Genomic DNA, 18,970 nt, shown 5'->3' on the forward strand with positions numbered 1-18,970 from the left:
CTCTGCCTGCCTCTAACCGCTCTGCCTGCCTCTAACCGCTCTGCCTGCCTCTAACCGCTCTGCCTGCCTCTAACCGCTCTGCCTGCCTCTAACCGCTCTGCCTGCCTCTGTCTCTAACCGCTCTGCCTGCCTCTGTCTCTAACCGCTCTGCCTGCCTCTGTCTCTAACCGCTCTGCCTGCCTCTGTCTCTAACCGCTCTGCCTGCCTCTGTCTCTAACCGCTCTGCCTGCCTCTGTCTCTAACCGCTCTGCCTGACTCTAACCGCTCTGCCTGTCTCTGACTCTAACCGCTCTGCCTGCCTCTGTCTCTAACCGCTCTGCCTGCCTCTGTCTCTAACCGCTCTGCCTGCCTCTGTCTCTCACCGCTCTGCCTGTCTCTGTCTCTAACCGCTCTGCCTGCCTCTAACCGCTCTGCCTGCCTGTCTCTAACCGCTCTGCCTGCCTGTCTCTAACCGCTCTGCCTGTCTGTCTCTAACCGCTCTGCCTGCCTCTAACCGCTCTGCCTGTCTCTGTCTCTAACCGCTCTGCCTGCCTCTGTCTCTAACCGCTCTGCCTGCCTCTGTCTCTAACCGCTCTGCCTGCCTCTGTCGCTAACCGCTCTGCCTGTCTCTGTCTCTAACCGCTCTGCCTGTCTCTGTCTCTAACCGCTCTGCCTGTCTCTGTCTCTAACCGCTCTGCCTGTCTCTGTCTCTAACCGCTCTGCCTGTCTCTGTCTCTAACCGCTCTGCCTGTCTCTGTCTCTAACCGCTCTGCCTGTCTCTGTCTCTAACCGCTCTGCCTGTCTCTGTCTCTAACCGCTCTGCCTGTCTCTGTCTCTAACCGCTCTGCCTGTCTCTGTCTCTAACCGCTCTGCCTGTCTCTGTCTCTAACCGCTCTGCCTGTCTCTGTCTCTAACCGCTCTGCCTGTCTCTGTCTCTAACCGCTCTGCCTGTCTCTGTCTCTAACCGCTCTGCCTGCCTCTGTCTCTAACCGCTCTGCCTGTCTCTGTCTCTAACCGCTCTGCCTGTCTCTGTCTCTAACCGCTCTGCCTGTCTCTGTCTCTAACTGCTCTGCCTGTCTCTGTCTCTAACCGCTCTGCCTGCCTCTAACCGCTCTGCCTGTCTCTGTCTCTAACCGCTCTGCCTGTCTCTGTCTCTAACCGCTCTGCCTGCCTCTGTGCCTGCCTCAAACTAAGTGTCTCTGTCTAACTGTCTCTAACTGTCTGTCTGTATCTATCGTTCTGTCTAGTCTCATTTTATTGATCGTATAGATCACGACACTTGGAATCATTTAAATATTATGATTTATGTTAAGATAGAAAGCAACACCGTTCTTGTATGGACCCATTTGTTGACCTAACAGAATTAACTTTATAGTGAATCTAACAGCGAGGAGGATTACCTGCGCTGCTTGATTGACAGGGGGCGGGGCTTGTTGTGTGTGGGAAGTAGCCACGAGTTGAGGAGGGAGACGACAGAGTAAACTAAGGGGGGAAACGAACGTTGGGCTTTAGTATTGCGTGCGATATGCATCTCTTTTTGCAATATTGATATTATGGTTTCGATGTGAATTATTGTGCAGCCCTACTGTCTTGTCTGTTTTCTGTCTGTCTTATAGGCGATCTGAATGTATTGTTTGCATTTGTTAAGGAAGCACCTTGAACTGCATTTTAATTATTACGAAATGCTTTTATAAGTAAAGTTTATGATTTGACCCAGCCCACCGAGGGCCTGGCCCCAGCAGACAGCCTGAACGACCCAGCGTCAGAGAGCAACACCAATGAGCTGGCTGCCGCAGTGACCCAGGCTGCGGCCCGATTGGCTCCGTCCTGCACCTTAACCCCCACTCAGACAATGATGGTGACCAGCCCGGCTAAGATACAGGCAGCTACAACCATGGCAGAGGTGGTCAATGGAATAGAGTCTGCCGCTGGGGTGAGTGGATTGGACTAGATTGGCTTTCTGGCTGACCTCTGTTAACCTGATTTTTTTTTTTTAATTATTTTTTATTGAAGTAACTCAAAATGTCTGTTATTTAGTCAGGTTCACTATGAGACATTATAAAACGGGTCACACATGCTCATGACATGTCTTATAATGCATTATAACCGCATGTCTTATAATGCATTATAACCGCATGTCTTATAATGCATTATAACCGCATGTCTTATAATGCATTATAACCGCAGGCTTCAGGTATAGTGTTATCAAACAGGGTTTTTCCTGGATAAAAATGGGGTTTAGGTGGTGGGCTTGGCGAATTTCCTGCAAAAATGGGGTTTAGGTGGTGGGCTTGGCGAATTTCCTGCAAAAATGGGGTTTAGGTGGTGGGCTTGGCGAATTTCCTGCAAAAATGGGGTTTAGGTGGTGGGCTTGGCGAATTTCCTGCAAAAATGGGGTTTAGGTGGTGGGCTTGGCGAATTTCCTGCAAAAATGGGGTTTAGGTGGTGGGCTTGGCGAATTTCCTGCAAAAATGGGGTTTAGGTGGTGGGCTTGGCGAATTTCCTGCAAAAATGGGTGATGCCTGATTTTAATATATACAATGTTTTCTCTACGTAAGTTTTTGTAAAAAAAAAAAATGTAAAGGCAAAATAAACTGCATTTTAAAACAGTCAGTAATTTAATGTTAATGTAATGCATTTAGGGCTTGTAAAATTATACTTTAGTCTAAATACAAGCCACAGCCATGAGACCCACTAATTAATTGTAGTATTTTATCAAACTAGTTTAACCTGCTTTTTTTGAGTGAAAACATACATTCAAATTAATTCAATTTAATTGGATTTATCGCCCAGACCTCAATTCTACACTTTGCCATGAGGCTTGAGAGAAAATGTGCTGTTTTTAAAGCAAATTTCCTGAAATTATTCACATCTTGCCATGACGTACAGTTGAAGTGGGAAGTTTACATACACCTTAGCCAAATACATTTAAACGTTTTTCACAATTCCTGACATTTAATCCTAGTAAAAAATTCCCTGTCTTAGGTCAGTTAGGATCACCACTTTATTTTAAGAATGTGAAATGTCACACTCAATTAGTATTTGGTAGCATTGCCTTAAACAATTTCAACTTGGGTAGTTTTGGGTAGCCTTCCCACAATAAGTTGGGTGAATTTTGGCCCATTTCTCCTGACAGAGCTGGTGTAACTGAGTCAGGTTTGTAGGCCTCCTGACAGAGCTGGTGTAACTGAGTCAGGTTTATAGGCCTCCTGACAGAGCTGGTGTAACTAAGTCAGGTTTGTAGGCCTCCTGACAGAGCTGGTGTAACTGAGTCAGTTTTGTAGGCCTCCTTGCTCGCACACTCTTTTTCAGTTCTGCCCACAAATATTCTATAGGATTGAGGTCAGGGCTTTGTGATGGCCACTCCAATACCTTGACTTTGTTGTCCTTAAGCCATTTTGCCACAACTTTGGAAGTATGCTTGGGGTCATTGTCCATTTGGAAGACCCATTTGGAAGACCCATTTACGACCAAGCTGTCACTTCCTGACTGATGTCTTGAGCTTCAATATATCCAGATAATTTTCCTTCCCCATCCTGCCATCTATTTTGTGAAATGCACCAGTCCCTCCTGCAGAAAAGCACCCCCACAACATGATGCATCCACCCCCGTGCTTCACGGTTGGGATGGTGTTCTTCGGCTTGCAAGCCTCCCCCTTTTTCCTACAAACATAACGATGGTCATTATGGCCAAACAGTTCCAATAAAGTACGGTCTTTGTCCCCATGTGCAGTTGCAAACAGTAGTCTGGCTTTTTTAAGGCGGTTTTGGAGCAGTGTCTTCTTCCTTGCTGAACAGCCTTTCAGGTTATGTCGATATAGGACTCGTTTTATTGTGGATATCGATACTTTTGTACCTGTTTCCTCCAGCATCTTCACAAGGTCCTTTACTGTTGTTCTGGGATTGATTTGCACTTTTTGCACCAACATACGTTCATCTCTAGGAGACAACGCGTCTCCTTCCTGAGCGGTATGACGGCTGCGTGGTCCCATGGTGTTTATACTTGCGTACTACTGTTTGTACAGATGAACGTGGTCCTACAGGTGTCTGGAAATTGCTCCCAAGGATGAACCAGACCTGTGGAGGTCTACAATTTTTTTCTGAGGTCTTGGCTGATTTCTTTTGATTTTCCCATGATGTCAAGCAAAGAGGCAGTGAGTTTGAAGGTAGGCCTTGAAATACATCCACAGGTGCACCTCCAATTGACTCAACAGATGTCAATTAGCCTATCAGAGGCTTCTAAATCCATTACATACATTTCTAGAATTTCCCAAGCTATTTAAAGGCACAGTCAATTTAGTGTATGTAAACTTCTGACGCACTGAAATTGTGATACAGTGAATTATAAGTTAAATAATCTGTCTGTAAACAATTGTTGTAAAAATGACTTGTGTCATGCACAAAGTAGATGTCCTAACCGACTTGCCAAAACTATAGTTTGTTAACAAGAAATGTGTGGAGTGGTTGAAAAACTCGTTTTAATGTCTCCAACCTAAGTGTATGTAAACTTCCAATTGACTCAAATGATGTCTGTCAGAAGCTTCTAAAGCCATGACATCATTTCTGGAATGTTCCAAGCTGTTTAAAGGCACAGTCAACTTAGTGTATGTAAACTTCTGACCCACTGGAATTGTAATACAGTGAATTATAAGTTATTTTTTTTATTTATTTTACCTTTTAACTAGGCAAGTCAGTTAAGAACGAATTCTTATTTTCAATGACGGCCTAGGAACTAGTGGGTTAACTGAAATAATCTGTCTGGAAACAATTGTTGGAAAAATGACTTGTGTCAGGCACAAAGTAGATGTCCTAACGGAATTGCCAAAACTATAGTTTCTTAACAAGAAATGTGTGGCCTGGTTAAAACTAGTTTTAATGACTCCAACCTAAGTGTACGTAAACTTCCGACTTCACCTGTATGCTATCTGAGTGACTCAAACATAACATCAATGGGGGACGCATGCCATGACAAATCCTCCGTAATTTTTGGAATTTAAGATTCTCCACCAAACTTTTATTTTGGTGATTGTTGATCTTATTTAAAGATATTTTATATTTTCTACATATTTTATATCTGGTTTTAATCATTTTAAGTTTACACTGAAGATGTATTTTTCCGCCCTGAAAATTATTATTAAAATAATCTGTTTGAACATAGGCGGCCCGCCCAAGACTTTTTTTATACAGAAAAAACCCTGCCAAAGAATGATGTGTATGTTTCCTAACCATCATGTTTCTTCCAGAGTCCTGATTTCTCTCCTCTTCTTTGACAAACCACCTCATTATTGTATAATATCTTCTTATTTTTATTTTTTTAAATTACTAATCTGGCTGAATAAAGGTTCCTAAAGAAATATATATTTTTTTAATTGTAAAAAAATATATATATTAATGTAGATTCGCTCATTTTAATTATTACATATTTTTCTGTCTTGTCTATTCCTCTCATGAATAAATGTGACATCTCTTCTTCTTCTTCTTCTTCTTTGTGTTTTGTTGTAACTCCAGAGGCCAGCACCTCCTCCTGCGGTGGCCAAAGCCCCGCTGAAGAAAGACAACCAGTGGTTTGACGTTGGCATCGTCAAGGTGACCAACACGGTGGTCACGCACTACTACCTACCCGACGAAGACGCGGCTGCCGTTGACGTAAGACACCGCTGACGTGGCTACTGTTGTTCTGAAGCCACTGATGTTACCGATGATAATGCGTTGGGGTTTTTATATAGAGCTTTTTTCTAAGTGCTTTCACACATTCTGACTTTGTTTTTCCTCAATTCCTCACACGCTCGCTCATAGTCTCATTCTCAAAATGTGTTGGAGGAGAACCTCCCAAGGTTCATCCCTCTGAACTTCACCTCCAGTGCTTTTTGAGGGGGAGGAGCTAAGGAGAGACGATGCGACGAATCAAGGAGAGACTTATGATCTACGGCGGTTGACCGTAGTACCGGCAGTCATGAGTCATGGCCACAGTAAAATTCCACATGGCCATTGAGTCACGGTGATCTCCTTTTATGCATTATAAACATGCTTTGGTTGTACCCAACTTGCTAACGACCATCAGGTCCTAATGGTCTGGTACTCAGGGCTCTATTGCCCCTCCATCAGGTCCTAATGGCCTGGTACTCAGGGCTCTATTGTCCCTCCATCAGGTCCTAATGGCCTGGTACTCAGGGCTCTATTGCCCCTCCATCAGGTCCTAATGGCGTGGTACTCAGGGCTTTATTGTCCCTCCATCAGGTCCTAATGGTCTGGTACTCAGGGCTCTATTGCCCCTCCATCAGGTCCTAATGGCCTGGTACTCAGGGCTCTATTGTCCCTCCATCAGGTCCTAATGGCCTGGTACTCAGGGCTCTATTGTCCCTCCATCAGGTCCTAATGGCCTGGTACTCAGGGCTCTATTGTCCCTCCATCAGGTCCTAATGGCCTGGTACTCAGGGCTCTATTGCCCCTCCATCAGGTCCTAATGGTCTGGTACTCAGGGCTCTATTGCCCCTCCATCAGGTCCTAATGGCCTGGTACTCAGGGCTCTATTGTCCCTCCATCAGGTCCTAATGGCCTGGTACTCAGGGCTCTATTGCCCCTCCATCAGGTCCTAATGGCCTGGTACTCAGGGCTCTATTGCCCCTCCATCAGGTCCTAATGGCCTGGTACTCAGGGCTCTATTGTCCCTCCATCAGGTCCTAATGGCCTGGTACTCAGGGCTCTATTGTCCCTCCATCAGGTCCTAATGGTATGGTACTCAGGGCTCTATTGTCCCTCCATCAGGTCCTAATGGCCTGGTACTCAGGGCTCTATTGTCCCTCCATCAGGTCCTAATGGCCTGGTACTCAGGGCTCTATTGTCCCTCCATCAGGTCCTAATGGCCTGGTACTCAGGGCTCTATAGTCCCTCCATCAGGTCCTAATGGTCTGGTACTCAGGGCTCTATTGTCCCTCCATCAGGTCCTAATGGCCTGGTACTCAGGGCTCTATTGTCCCTCCATCAGGTCCTAATGGCCTGGTACTCAGGGCTCTATTGTCCCTCCATCAGGTCCTAATGGCCTGGTACTCAGGGCTCTATTGTCCCTCCATCAGGTCCTAATGGCCTGGTACTCAGGGCTCTATTGTCCCTCCATCAGATCCTAATGGTCTGGTACTCAGGGCTCTATTGTCACTCTAACGCCTCTGACTTTGATGCAGATGTGATCTGAAATCACATCCAACACTTATCATCAAAACAGTACACAGCTTTTAAAAGCTTTTAAAACTCTCCTATCTGTGATGATCAGTATTGAAGAAACAAGTTCAACAGCAGGTTGAATCAGTGGAAAACATGGTTGTTTTAAAGCCTTAACGCAACAAAATGGACAATGCTTTCCGAGCTGATGATTATTTCAAAACACCCATAATTATATTAGAGCCTATGAGCCCAAGCTTGAAAAAATGAATTGGCCTAGCCTTTTGAGGGTGAACTGTTGTTGTGCATACAGAATGGACTGGTTACCTAATGCTACGCTCAAATGTTTTTTTTTCTTGATTGTGGGAGAGAACCTATAACCCTTGGCGATACTGTTGGTTCAATGATTGTAGGAGAGAACCTATAGCCCTTGGCGATACTGTTGGTTCAATGATTGTAGGAGAGAACCTATAACCCTTGGCGATACTGTTGGTTCAATGATTGTAGGAGAGAACCTATAACCCTTGGCGATACTGTTGGTTCAATGATTGTAGGAGAGAACCTATAACCCTTGGCGATACTGTTGGTTCAATGATTGTGCAGGGCGACTTATAGTTAGCCTTCGGTTATAGTGGATTTTGAATAGCCTAGTAAAGGGGAATTATTATATATTTTCATAATTAATTGAGTGACACATTAACTTTTTAGTTATACAGAATATCTCACCACCAGTCTCCTCTCTCACTTTTTAGTCCTTTCTAGAGCGCACAGCAAGGCTGTCAACTGTCAACTGAGCTCATGACATTACAGCCTTATTCTAAAATGTATTTTTTTTTTTTAAATGTTCTTATCAATTTACACCCAATACCCCATAATGACAAAGCAAAAACATGTTTAAAAAAAAACAAATATCACATTTACATACGTATTCAGACACTTTACTCAGTACTTTGTTGAAGCACCTTTGGCAGCAATTACAGCCTCGAGCCTTCTTGGGTATGACGCTACCAGCTTGTCACACCTGTATTTGAGGAGTTTATCCTATTCTTCTCTGCAGATCCTCTCAAGCTCTGTCAGGTTGGATAGGGAGCGTCGCTGCACAGCTATTTTCAGGTCTCTCCAGAGATGTTCGATCGGATTCAAGTTCAGGCTCTGGTTGGGCCACTCAAGGACATTCAGAGGCTTGTCCCGAAGCCACTCCTGCATTGTCTTGGCTGTGTGCTTAGGGTCGTTGTCCTGTTGGAAGGTGAACCTTCGCCCCAGTCTGAGGTCCTGAGCGCTCTGGAGCAGGTTTTCATCAAGGATCTCTACTTTTTTCCCGTCCATCTTTCCCTCGATCCTGACTAGTCTCCCAGTCCCTGCAGCTGAAAAACATCCCCACAGCATGATGCTGCCTCCACCATGCTTCACCGTAGGGATGGTGCCAGGTTTCTTCCAGACGTGACGCTTGGCATTCAGGCAAAATAGTTAAATCTTGGACAACTATCTCTGATGAAACCATCTGGAAGGTTCTCCCATCTCCACAGAGGAATTCTGGAGCTCTGTCAGAGTGACCATCGGGTTCTTGGTCACCTCCCTGACCAAGGCCGTTCTCACCCGATTGCACAATTTGACCGGGCGGCCAGCTCTAGGAAGAGTCTTGGTGGTTCCAAACTTCTTCTAATTAAGAATAAAGGGCACTGTCCTCTTAGGCACTTTCAATATTGCAGAAATGTTTTGGTACCCTTCCCTAGATCTGTGCCTCGACACAATCCTGTCTCGGAGCCCTACGGACAATTCCTTCGACCTCATGTCTTGGTTTTTGCTCTGACATGCACTGTCAACTGTGGGACCTTTATATAGACAGGTGTGTGCCTTTCCAAATCATGTCCAATCAATTGAATTTACCACAGGTGGACTCGAGTCAAGTTGTAGAAACATCTCAAGGATGATCAATGGAAACAGGATGCACCTGCGCTGCTGCGCCTTCTTCACCACACTGATGCTCTCGATTGTGCATCTGTAGAAGTTTGTGAGTGCTTTTGGTGACAAGCCAAATTTCTTCAGCCTCCTGAGGTTGAAGAGGCGCTGCTGCGCCTTCTTCACGATGCTGTCTGTGTGGGTGGACCAATTCAGTTTGTCTGTGATGTGTACGCCGAGGAACTTAAAACCTACTACCCGCTACTGTCCCGTCAGCCTATGTCACGGAGCCTGATAAGATATCAAGGAAAACATGTCGTTTTTCTGTGTGTTGTAGGATGACTCTGGGATGATCCCGGACTACAGTCAGATGATATCAAGGAAAACGTGTCGTTTTTCTGTGTGTTGTAGGATGACTCTGGGACGATCCCGGACTACAGTCAGATGAGGAAGATGGATCTCCAGCCAGGGACGGCCTATAAATTCAGAGTGGCCGGGATCAACACCTGTGGTCGGGGGAACTTCTCAGAGGTCTCGGCCTTCAAGACGTGTCTACCGGGCTTCCCCGGAGCTCCCTGTGCTATCAAGATCAGCAAGGTAACACATTTAGCATTTGATTCAATTACATTTGTAGTATTTAACCAGTTAAGTCAGTAAAGAACAAATTCTTAAACATATTTGACCCAGGAAGTGTAATTTTATCAAACATATTTGACCCAGGAAGTGTAATTTTATCAAACATATTTGACCCATGAAGTGTAATTTTATCAAACATATTTGACCCAGGAAGTGTAATTTTATCAAACATATTTGACCCTGGAAGTGTAATTTTATCAAACATATTTGACCCAGGAAGTGTAATTTTATCAAACATATTTGACCCAGGAAGTGTTATTTTATCAAACATATTCGACCCAGGAAGTGTTATTTTATCAAACATATTCGACCCAGGAAGTGTCATTTTATCACGCATGTTTTATTTCACCTTGTTTATATGATTCTGTGTTTGTAGCTCATATCACGCTTTATTCCCCTCTCTTCCTCTCCCCCCTCCTCCCTCTATCTTTCCCCCTCCTCCCTCTATCTTTCCCCCCTCCTCCCTCTATCTTTCCCCCCCTCCTCCCTCTATCTTTCCCCCCCTCCTCCCTCTATCTTTCCCCCCTCCTCCCTCTATCTTTCCCACCTCCTCCCTCTCTCCCCTCAGAGCCCAGACGGCGCCCACCTGACCTGGGAGCCTCCGTCGGTCACATCTGGTAAGATCATTGAGTACTCGGTGTACCTGGCCATCCAGAGCGCCCAGAGCGGGGAGCAGGCCAAGCCCACCACCACCACCACCCCAGCCCAGCTGGCTTTCATGCGGGTGTTCTGTGGGCCCAACCCTTCCTGCCTGGTGCAGTCGTCCAGCCTCTCCAACGCACACATAGACTACACCACCAAGCCTGCCATCATCTTCCGCATCGCAGCTCGCAACGAGAAAGGTTACGGCCCTGCCACGCAGGTCAGGTGGCTCCAAGGTACGGAAACGTTATGTCAAACTCGATTCACTTGTCAATATTACATTGAACCAAAATCTAAATGCAACATGTAAAGTGTTGGTCCCATGTTTCATGAGCTGAAATTAAAGATCCCAGAAATGTTCCATTATGAACAAGAATCTTATTTCTCTAAATTGTTTTTCATACATTTGTTTACATCCCTGTTAAGTGAGCATTTCTCTTTTGCCACGATAGTCCATCCACCTGACAGGTGTGGCATATCAAGAAGCTGAGTGAACAAAATATTCATTACACAGGTGCGCCTTGTGCTTGGAGCAATAAAAGGCCACTCTAAAATGTTCAGTTTTGTTACACAACACAATGCCACAGATGTCTAAAGTTTTTTAGGGAGCGTGTAATTGACATGCTGACTGCAGGAATGTCCACCAGAGATGTTGCCAGGGAATTTGAATGTTCATTTCTCTACCATAAGCCGCCTCTAACATCATTTTAGAGAATTTGTCAGTAAGTCCAACCGGCGTGACAACCACAGACCACGTGTAAACACGCCAGCCCAGGACCTCCACAATCGGCTTCTTCACCTGCGGGATCATCTGAGACCAGCCACCCGGACAGCTGATGAAACTGTAGGTTTGCACAACCGAAGAATTTCTGCACAAACTGTCAGAAACCGTCTTAAGTTGACCTGTGTGCTCGTCCTCACCAGGGTCTTGACCTGACTGCAGTTCGGCGTCGTAAACCGACTTCAGTGGGAAAATGCTCACCTTCGATGGCCACTGGCACGCTGGAGAAGTGTTTCTCTTCACAGATGTATCACCCAACTGTACCGGGCAGATGGCAGACAACGTGTATGGCGTTGAGCGGGCGAGCGCATTGCAGATGTCAACGTTGTGAACAGAGTGCCCCATGGTGGCGGTGGGGTTATGGTATGGGGGCAGGCATAAGCTACGGATAATGAACACAATTGCATTTTATTGAAGGCAATTTGAATGCTCAGAGATACCGTGACGAGATCCTGAAGGCCCATTTGTCGTGCCATTCATCCACCGCCATCACCTCATGTTTCAGCATGATAATGCACTGCCCCATGTTGCAAGGATCTGTACAGAATTCCTGGAGGCTGAGAATTTCCCAGTCCCCCATGGTCTGCATAATCACCAGACGTCACCACACCCGTTGAGCATGTTTGGGATGCTCTGGATCGACGTGTATGGCGGTGTGTTCCAGTTCCCGACGATATCCGGTATCGTCACGCAACCATTGAAGAGGAGCGAGACAACAACTCTGTGAAGATGTCACGCTGCAAAAAGACAAAAATGGTGGTCACACCCAGACACCGACTGGTTTTCTCATCTACGCCATAAATTAGGGCCGGAATCTAATGTTTCAGTTGACTGATTTCCTCATGTGAACTTGTAACTCCAGTAAAATCTTTGAAATGTTGTTCAGTACAGTACAATCTGTTTCCCCTCTCCCTGTAGAGATTAGTAAAGATGGCCTTGCAGGTAAACCTACCGTGAAGCGACCAGGTTCCTCACCTGACATGTGAGTACTAGGATTCATCCTCTCTCTCTTTTTATTTTTAGTATCCACAGAACGATTTAAATAAGAAGTTAGAATTCGTGAATTCGGGTGTTTTTTAAACTGTACGTTCCTAAAAAAAAAAAAAATACTATGAATTTATTTATTTATTTGGAAATGCAAAAGTGTTTGGAAAAGTTTTTCAGTCGTCGATCGTGGTCACCCCTCGGTCATAACTCTCAACTTAACTCTCTGTCCTAACTCTGCAGCCTTATCCATGTTCATCTGTTGATTCATGTTTTGTCTCCTCTTGTAGGAAACCTGCTGGTCCGAAGAAGGCCAGATCAGACCAGTGAGGGGTTACCTTCCTCTCCCCTTGTTGTCCATGATGACTATGACTGAACTGAATACAACACCTTCCTACTGAATACAATACCGCAGGCTCCACCTAGACCCGGACTCCAACCTCTACCAGAACCCCATCTAACCCTACAACAGCACATCCTGAACCCAGACCAGCCCCATCCTGAACCCAGACCAGCCCCATCCTGAACCCAGACCAGGCCCTCCATCCTGAACCCAGACGAGGCCCTCCATCCTGAACCCAGACCAGGCCCCCCATCCTGAACCCAGACCAGCCCCATCCTGAACCCAGACCAGCCCCATCCTGAACCCAGACCAGCCCCATCCTGAACCCAGACCAGCCCCATCCTGAACCCAGACCAGCCCCATCCTGAACCCAGACCAGCCCCATCCTGAACCCAGACCAGCCCCATCCTGAACCCAGACCAGCCCCATCCTGAACCCAGACCAGCCCCATCCTGAACCCAGACCAGCCCCATCCTGAACCCAGACCAGCCCCATCCTGAAACCAGACCAGGCCCCCATCCTGAACCCAGACCAGGCCCCCCATCCTGAACCCAGACCAGGCCCCCATCCTGAACCCAGACCAGGCCCTCCATCCTGAACCCAGACCAGGCCCCCCATCCTGAACCCATACCAGGCCCCCATCCTGAACCCATACCAGGCCCCCCATCCTGAACCCATACCAGGCCCCCATCCTGAACCCAGACCAGGCCCCCCATCCTGAACCCAGACCAGGCCCCCATCCTGAACCCAGACCAGGCCCCCATCCTGAACCCAGACCAGGCCCCCCATCCTGAACCCAGACCAGGCCCATCCTGAACCCAGACCAGGCCCTCCATCCTGAACCCAAACCAGGCCCTCCATCCTGAACCCAAACCAGGCCCCCATCCTGAACCCAGACCAGGCCCCCCATCCTGAACCCAGACCAGGCCCCCCATCCTGAACCCAGACCAGGCCCCCCATCCTGAACCCAGACCAGGCCCCCCCATCCTGAACCCAGACCAGGCCCCCCCATCCTGAACCCAGACCAGGCCCCCCCATCCTGAACCCAGACCAGGCCCCCCCATCCTGAACCCAGACCGGGCCCCCCATCCTGAACCCAGACCGGGCCCCCATCCTGAATCCAGACCAGACCAGGCCCCTCATCCTGAACCCAGACCAGGCCCCCCATCCTGAACCCAGACCAGGCCCCCCATCCTGAACCCAGACCAGGCCCCCATCCTGAACCCAGACCAGGCCCCCATCCTGAACCCAGACCAGGCTCCCCCATCCTGAACCCAGACCAGGCCCCCATCCTGAACCCAGACCAGGCCCCCATCCTGAACCCAGACCAGGCCCCCCATCCTGAACCCAGACCAGGCCCCCCCATCCTGAACCCAGACCAGGCCCCTCATCCTGAACCCAGACCAGGCCCCCATCCTGAACCCAGACCAGGCCCCCCCATCCTGAACCCAGACCAGGCCCCCCATCCTGAACCCAGACCAGGCCCCCCATCCTGAACCCAGACCAAGCCCCCATCCTGAACCCAGACCAAGCCCCCATCCTGAACCCAGACCAGGCCCCCCATCCTGAACCCAGACCAGGCCCCCATCCTGAACCCAGACCAGGCCCCCATCCTGAACCCAGACCAGGCCCCCCATCCTGAACCCAGACCAGGCCCCCCATCCTGAACCCAGACCAGGCCCCCATCCTGAACCCAGACCAGGCCCCCCCATCCTGAACCCAGACCAGGCCCCCATCCTGAACCCAGACCAGGCCCCCCATCCTGAACCCAGACCAGGCCCCCCATCCTGAACCCAGACCAGGCCCCCCATCCTGAACCCAGACCAGGCCCCCATCCTGAACCCAGACCAGGCCCCCATCCTGAACCCAGACCAGGCCCCCCCATCCTGAACCCAGACCAGGCCCCCCCAACCTGAACCCAGACCAGGCCCCCCATCCTGAATCCAGACCAGACCAGGCCCCCCATCCTGAACCCAGACCAGGCCCCCCCATCCTGAACCCAGACCAGGCCCCCCCATCCTGAACCCAGACCAGGCCCGACCACCCATCAGTCACAAAATGGCTGCAAAATAGATAAACACCAGATCCCCTTGTGCCATGGACGCCTTATTTCACTCTTCTGTATTTCTTCTTCTTCTTATTATTATTATTATTATTGACATTTACTTGTTTAAACCATGGAAAGCACATAATTAACTTTTTTTTATTTTCCTATGATACGATTTTCTGTGGAATCAAAATACTGTTCTGTCTGGTTTAACTGTTGTTTCTAGATAGTTCTCTAGTCTCGTTCATGCGTTTCCTCTCCCCTGTTAATCTACACAAGCAATAGACAACACAAATAACTGCTCATAATATCTAGTGTATCTCATTATTGGAGGGGGCTGTGGGCATCAGTAGGTTGCATTCAGAAGAATCAGACGGTTGCTATAGGAGACGGTTGGAACATAAGAAGGTGACATCATTGTCACATCGTCATAGAGATTTAATAAATACACCAAACGGACAGCAGGTCGCTGGGGAGAGGACAAGTGTTCCCCATTCCAAGGGAATCCTCATCGACCAATCAACACTCTGTATCTGTCCTGGCTGTCATCTTGCTTTGTGACATCACTGTGTTTTTAATGTGTAGCTATGTCAGAGAGGAGACTGAGTTAAAGGATTAGCTTCAGAAAAAAATACCTGTGGTTCATGTAGGTTTAGGAGACTCTGCTTTATTCTCCCTCTAGTTGACAATCTACTCCGGTAGTTTCTCTGCTTTTATTGGAGGAGTTTGTTGACAGTGATTGGCTGACTGCCAGGGTGACAGTGATTGGCTGACTGCCAAGGTGACAGTGATTGGCTGACTGCCAGGGTGACAGTGATTGGCTGACTGCCAGGGTGACAGTGATTGGCTGACTGCCAGGGTGACAGTGATTGGCTGACTGCCAGGGTGACAGTGATTGGCTGACTGCCAGGGTGACAGTGATTGGCTGACTGCCAGGGTGACAGTGATTGGCTGACTGCCAGGGTGACAGTGATTGGCTGACTGCCAGGGTGACAGTGATTGGCTGACTGCCAGGGTGACAGTGATTGGCTGACTGCCAGGGTGACAGTGATTGGCTGACTGCCAGGGTGACAGTGATTGGCTGACTGCCAGGGTGACAGTGATTGGCTGACTGCCAGGGTGACAGTGATTGGCTGACTGCCAGGGTGACAGTGATTGGCTGACTGCCAGGGTGACAGTGATTGGCTGACTGCCAGGGTGACAGTGATTGGCTGACTGCCAGGGTGACAGTGATTGGCTGACTGCCAGGGTGACAGTGATTGGCTGACTGCCAAGGTGACAGTGATTGGCTGACTGCCAAGGTGACAGTGATTGGCTGACTGCCAAGGTGACAGTGATTGGCTGACTGCCAAGGTGACAGTGATTGGCTGACTGCCAGGGTGACAGTGATTTGGCTGACTGCCAGGGTGACAGTGATTGGCTGACTGCCAGGGTGACAGTGATTTGGCTGACTGCCAGGGTGACAGTGATTGGCTGACTGCCAGGGTGACAGTGATTGGCTGACTGCCAGGGTGACAGTGATTGGCTGACTGCCAGGGTGACAGTGATTGGCTGACTGCCAGGGTGACAGTGATTGGCTGACTGCCAGGGTGACAGTGATTGGCTGACTGCCAGGGTGACAGTGATTGGCTGACTGCCAGGGTGAAACAACCCAATACATATTTTATAACCTTATTTGACCGTTTCAGAATTGGTGGTGTAAGGAACGATTTACGTAACAAGGACTTTTTGTACTTGTTCTGCTGCAAAACATAAGATTTGCCAGAAAAAGAGGAGTGGATTGTTTTATTTTTGTTTACTTAATTTTTTTTTATTAAAGAAATTAATTTGCTGGGAAAAAAATATTTATTTTTTACTTCCCCCCCCTTTCAATCTGTCGATATTCCGTAGTAGAATTAATTTGTTGGAAGTCAAAAGGTTAGTTTTATTTTCCCACGGCTTGTCTTCTTTTATTTTATTTTTTAGATAAATCCGTATTGATCAACATTGACGTTTTGTTTTTTGGTGTATTATGTGTTAAGGTTGTGTAACGTGCCGAGTGTTTTTCCACGTAGTCTTTTTGAGCGGAACTGTTTTTAGTGACCTAGTGTGGATAGGATGGCAGGAAGAGTGATTGATTGGCGCAGCTGTAAATATGTTTCCTTCACTTAGCAAGAAGTTTAAAAAAAATAATAATAATTAAAAAAAAACATTTAAAATTAAAAAAAAAAAAAAAAAACATTTGAAAAAAAAATTGCTTTTTATATAATTATCTGTAACAAAATTGGCTTTTGTATGTTTGTCATCTCGGTTGCTTTGTCTAGATATAAAAAATAATAATAATAATAATAATTAAAAAGGAAATGTCTTCCTGCTCTTGTCTTGTTCTCACTTCTGTTTTTCCCTCATTGACTATAATGCAGAACCCTTCTTCTTGATATCGTTGTTATGGTTATAATGCCCAAGTTGCGTTGGCAGGCAAGGAGGTCAGGAGGTTGAACCAAACATAGAAATAGAATCTAGAATAGATTGTTGAATAGATTATATTTCTATGGAAGCAACAGCTAGCTGATGGAGATTTGAGCAATCTGATCTGACAGATGTTTGGGTATTAAACTGTTTGTGAATATTACTATGGAAAATAAAACTTTTTAGTGCATCCTTTTCTTACAATTTCTGGAGATGTGACTTATTTTGTGTGAATGTTGTGTTGCTAAATGAGGGGAGAGACATATTTTCCTTAACTTGGACACTGGTTGAGTTCACCACCACCTTTACTTATGTGAAATTGTTCATCCTTGTGTAAATGTAAACTATAAAGTACATACTGTTCGGTTGGTTATACAGTGGGGCAAAAAAGTATTTCGTCAGCCACCAATTGTGCAAGTTCTCCCACTTAAAAATATGAGAGAGACCTGTAATTTTCACCATACGTGCACTTCAACTATGACAGACAAAATGAGGGGGGAAAATCCAGAAAATTACATTGTAGGATTTTTAATGAATTTATTTGCAAATTATGGTGGAAAATAAGTCCATCTTGGACTGGCATTTTTCTTCTTCTTCTGTGAGCAAGAATCAGTCAAGTCTAAGAGTGGGAGATGTGGTTGGCACAGCCAGGGCACTATGGTAGAGGAATAGAAACCGTCTGGTGCCTGGGTTAACACCAGGCGGAGGTTAGGGATGAGGGGAGGGGGAGGGGAGGGGGAGGGGGTATGGGGAGGAGGTATGGGGAGGGGAGGAGGTATGGGGAGGGGGGGGTATGGGGAGGGGAGGGGTATGGGGAGGGGAGGGGTATGGGGAGGGGAGGGGTATGGGGGGAGGGGAGGAGGGGGTATGGGGAGGGGAGGTGTACTAAAAAACACTAAATAAACTTCAGTTAGTGCTAAATACGGCTGCTAGAATCCTGACTAGAACCAAACAATGTGATCATATTACTCCAGTGCTAGCCTCCCTACACTGGCTTCCTGTCAAGGCAAGGGCTGATTTCAAGGTTTTACTGCTAACCTACAAAGCATTACATGGGCTTGCTCCTACCTATCTCTCTGATTTGGTCCTGCCGTACATACCTACACGTACGCTACGGTCACAAGACGCAGGCCTCCTAATTGTCCCTAGAATTTCTAAGCAAACTGCTGGAGGCAGGGCTTTCTCCTATAGAGCTCCATTTTTATAGAACGGTCTGCCTACCCATGTTCAATGACGCAAACTCGGTCTCAACCTTTAAGTCTTTACTGAAGACTCATCTCTTCAGTGGGTCATATGATTGAGTGTAGTCTGGCCCAGGAGTGTGAAGGTGAACGGAAAGGCTCTGGAGCTGTCTCTGCCTGGCCGGTTCCACTCTCTCCACTGGGATTCTCTGCCTCTAACCCTATTACAGGGGCTGAGTCACTGGCTTACTGGTGCTCTTCCATGCCGTCACTTGAGTGGGTTGAGTCACTGACGTGATCTTCCTGTCCAGGTTGGCGCCCCACCGGGTTTGTGCCGTGGGGGAGATCTTCGTGGGCTATACTCGGCCTTGTCTCAGGGTAGTAAATTGGTCCTTTGGCAAAGTGTGTGGAGTTATATCCTGCCTGGTTGACCCTGTTCAGGGTATCGTCAGACGGGGCCACAGTGGCTCCCGACCCCTCTTGTCTCAGCCTCCAGTATCTATGCTGCAATAGTTTATGTACTGGGGGCTAGGATCAGTCTGTTATATCTGGAGTATTTCTCCTGACTTATCTGGTGTCCTGTGTGAATTTAAGTATGCTCTCTCTAATTCTCTCTCCCTCCTCTCCCCTCCCGGAGGACCTGAGCCCTGGGACCATGCCTCAGGACTACCTGGGTCCTTGCTGTCCCCACGACCACCTGTTCGTACTGCTGCTCCAGTTTCAACAGTTCTGCCTGCGGGAACACTGACCTGTTCACCGGACGTGCTGTTTTCGACTCTCTCTACCACACCTGCTGTCTCTAACGCTGAATGATCGGCTATGAAAAGCCAACTGACATTTACTCCTGAGGTGCTGACCTGTTGCACCCTCTACAAC

At 47.5% G+C, this 18,970-nt stretch overlaps 1 protein-coding gene and 1 long non-coding RNA gene across 11 annotated transcripts in view; both read left to right on the top strand.

Moving 5' to 3' along the window:
* The window catches only part of LOC118379078 (host cell factor 1-like), a 74,852-nt gene extending 61,800 nt beyond the window's left edge, over positions 1–13,052 (top strand). For all 5 annotated transcript variants that reach the window (XM_052481295.1, XM_052481292.1, XM_052481294.1 and 2 more), the window contains 6 exons: positions 1,697–1,912; positions 5,487–5,624; positions 9,444–9,629; positions 10,237–10,546; positions 12,010–12,073; positions 12,366–13,052. In XM_052481295.1, the coding sequence (XP_052337255.1) occupies positions 1,697–1,912; positions 5,487–5,624; positions 9,444–9,629; positions 10,237–10,546; positions 12,010–12,073; positions 12,366–12,405 (954 nt within the window). In that variant the 3' untranslated portion in view covers positions 12,406–13,052. The remainder of the gene's footprint in view (positions 1–1,696; positions 1,913–5,486; positions 5,625–9,443; positions 9,630–10,236; positions 10,547–12,009; positions 12,074–12,365) is intronic.
* A 1,405-nt stretch (positions 13,053–14,457) lies between these two features.
* On the top strand, positions 14,458–17,117 carry LOC127912361 (uncharacterized). Of its 6 annotated transcripts, none has more exons than XR_008082026.1 (2): positions 14,458–15,714; positions 15,793–17,117. It is a non-coding gene; the product is annotated as an uncharacterized LOC127912361 (long non-coding RNA). The 6 variants fall into 6 exon arrangements; XR_008082025.1 differs by having other exon boundaries at positions 15,819–17,117; XR_008082027.1 differs by having other exon boundaries at positions 14,458–15,688.
* The last annotated feature ends 1,853 nt before the right edge of the window (positions 17,118–18,970 follow it).

The sequence above is a fragment of the Oncorhynchus keta genome, chromosome 27 (assembly GCF_023373465.1).
Source record: "Oncorhynchus keta strain PuntledgeMale-10-30-2019 chromosome 27, Oket_V2, whole genome shotgun sequence".
NCBI classification, from domain to species: domain Eukaryota; kingdom Metazoa; phylum Chordata; class Actinopteri; order Salmoniformes; family Salmonidae; genus Oncorhynchus; species Oncorhynchus keta.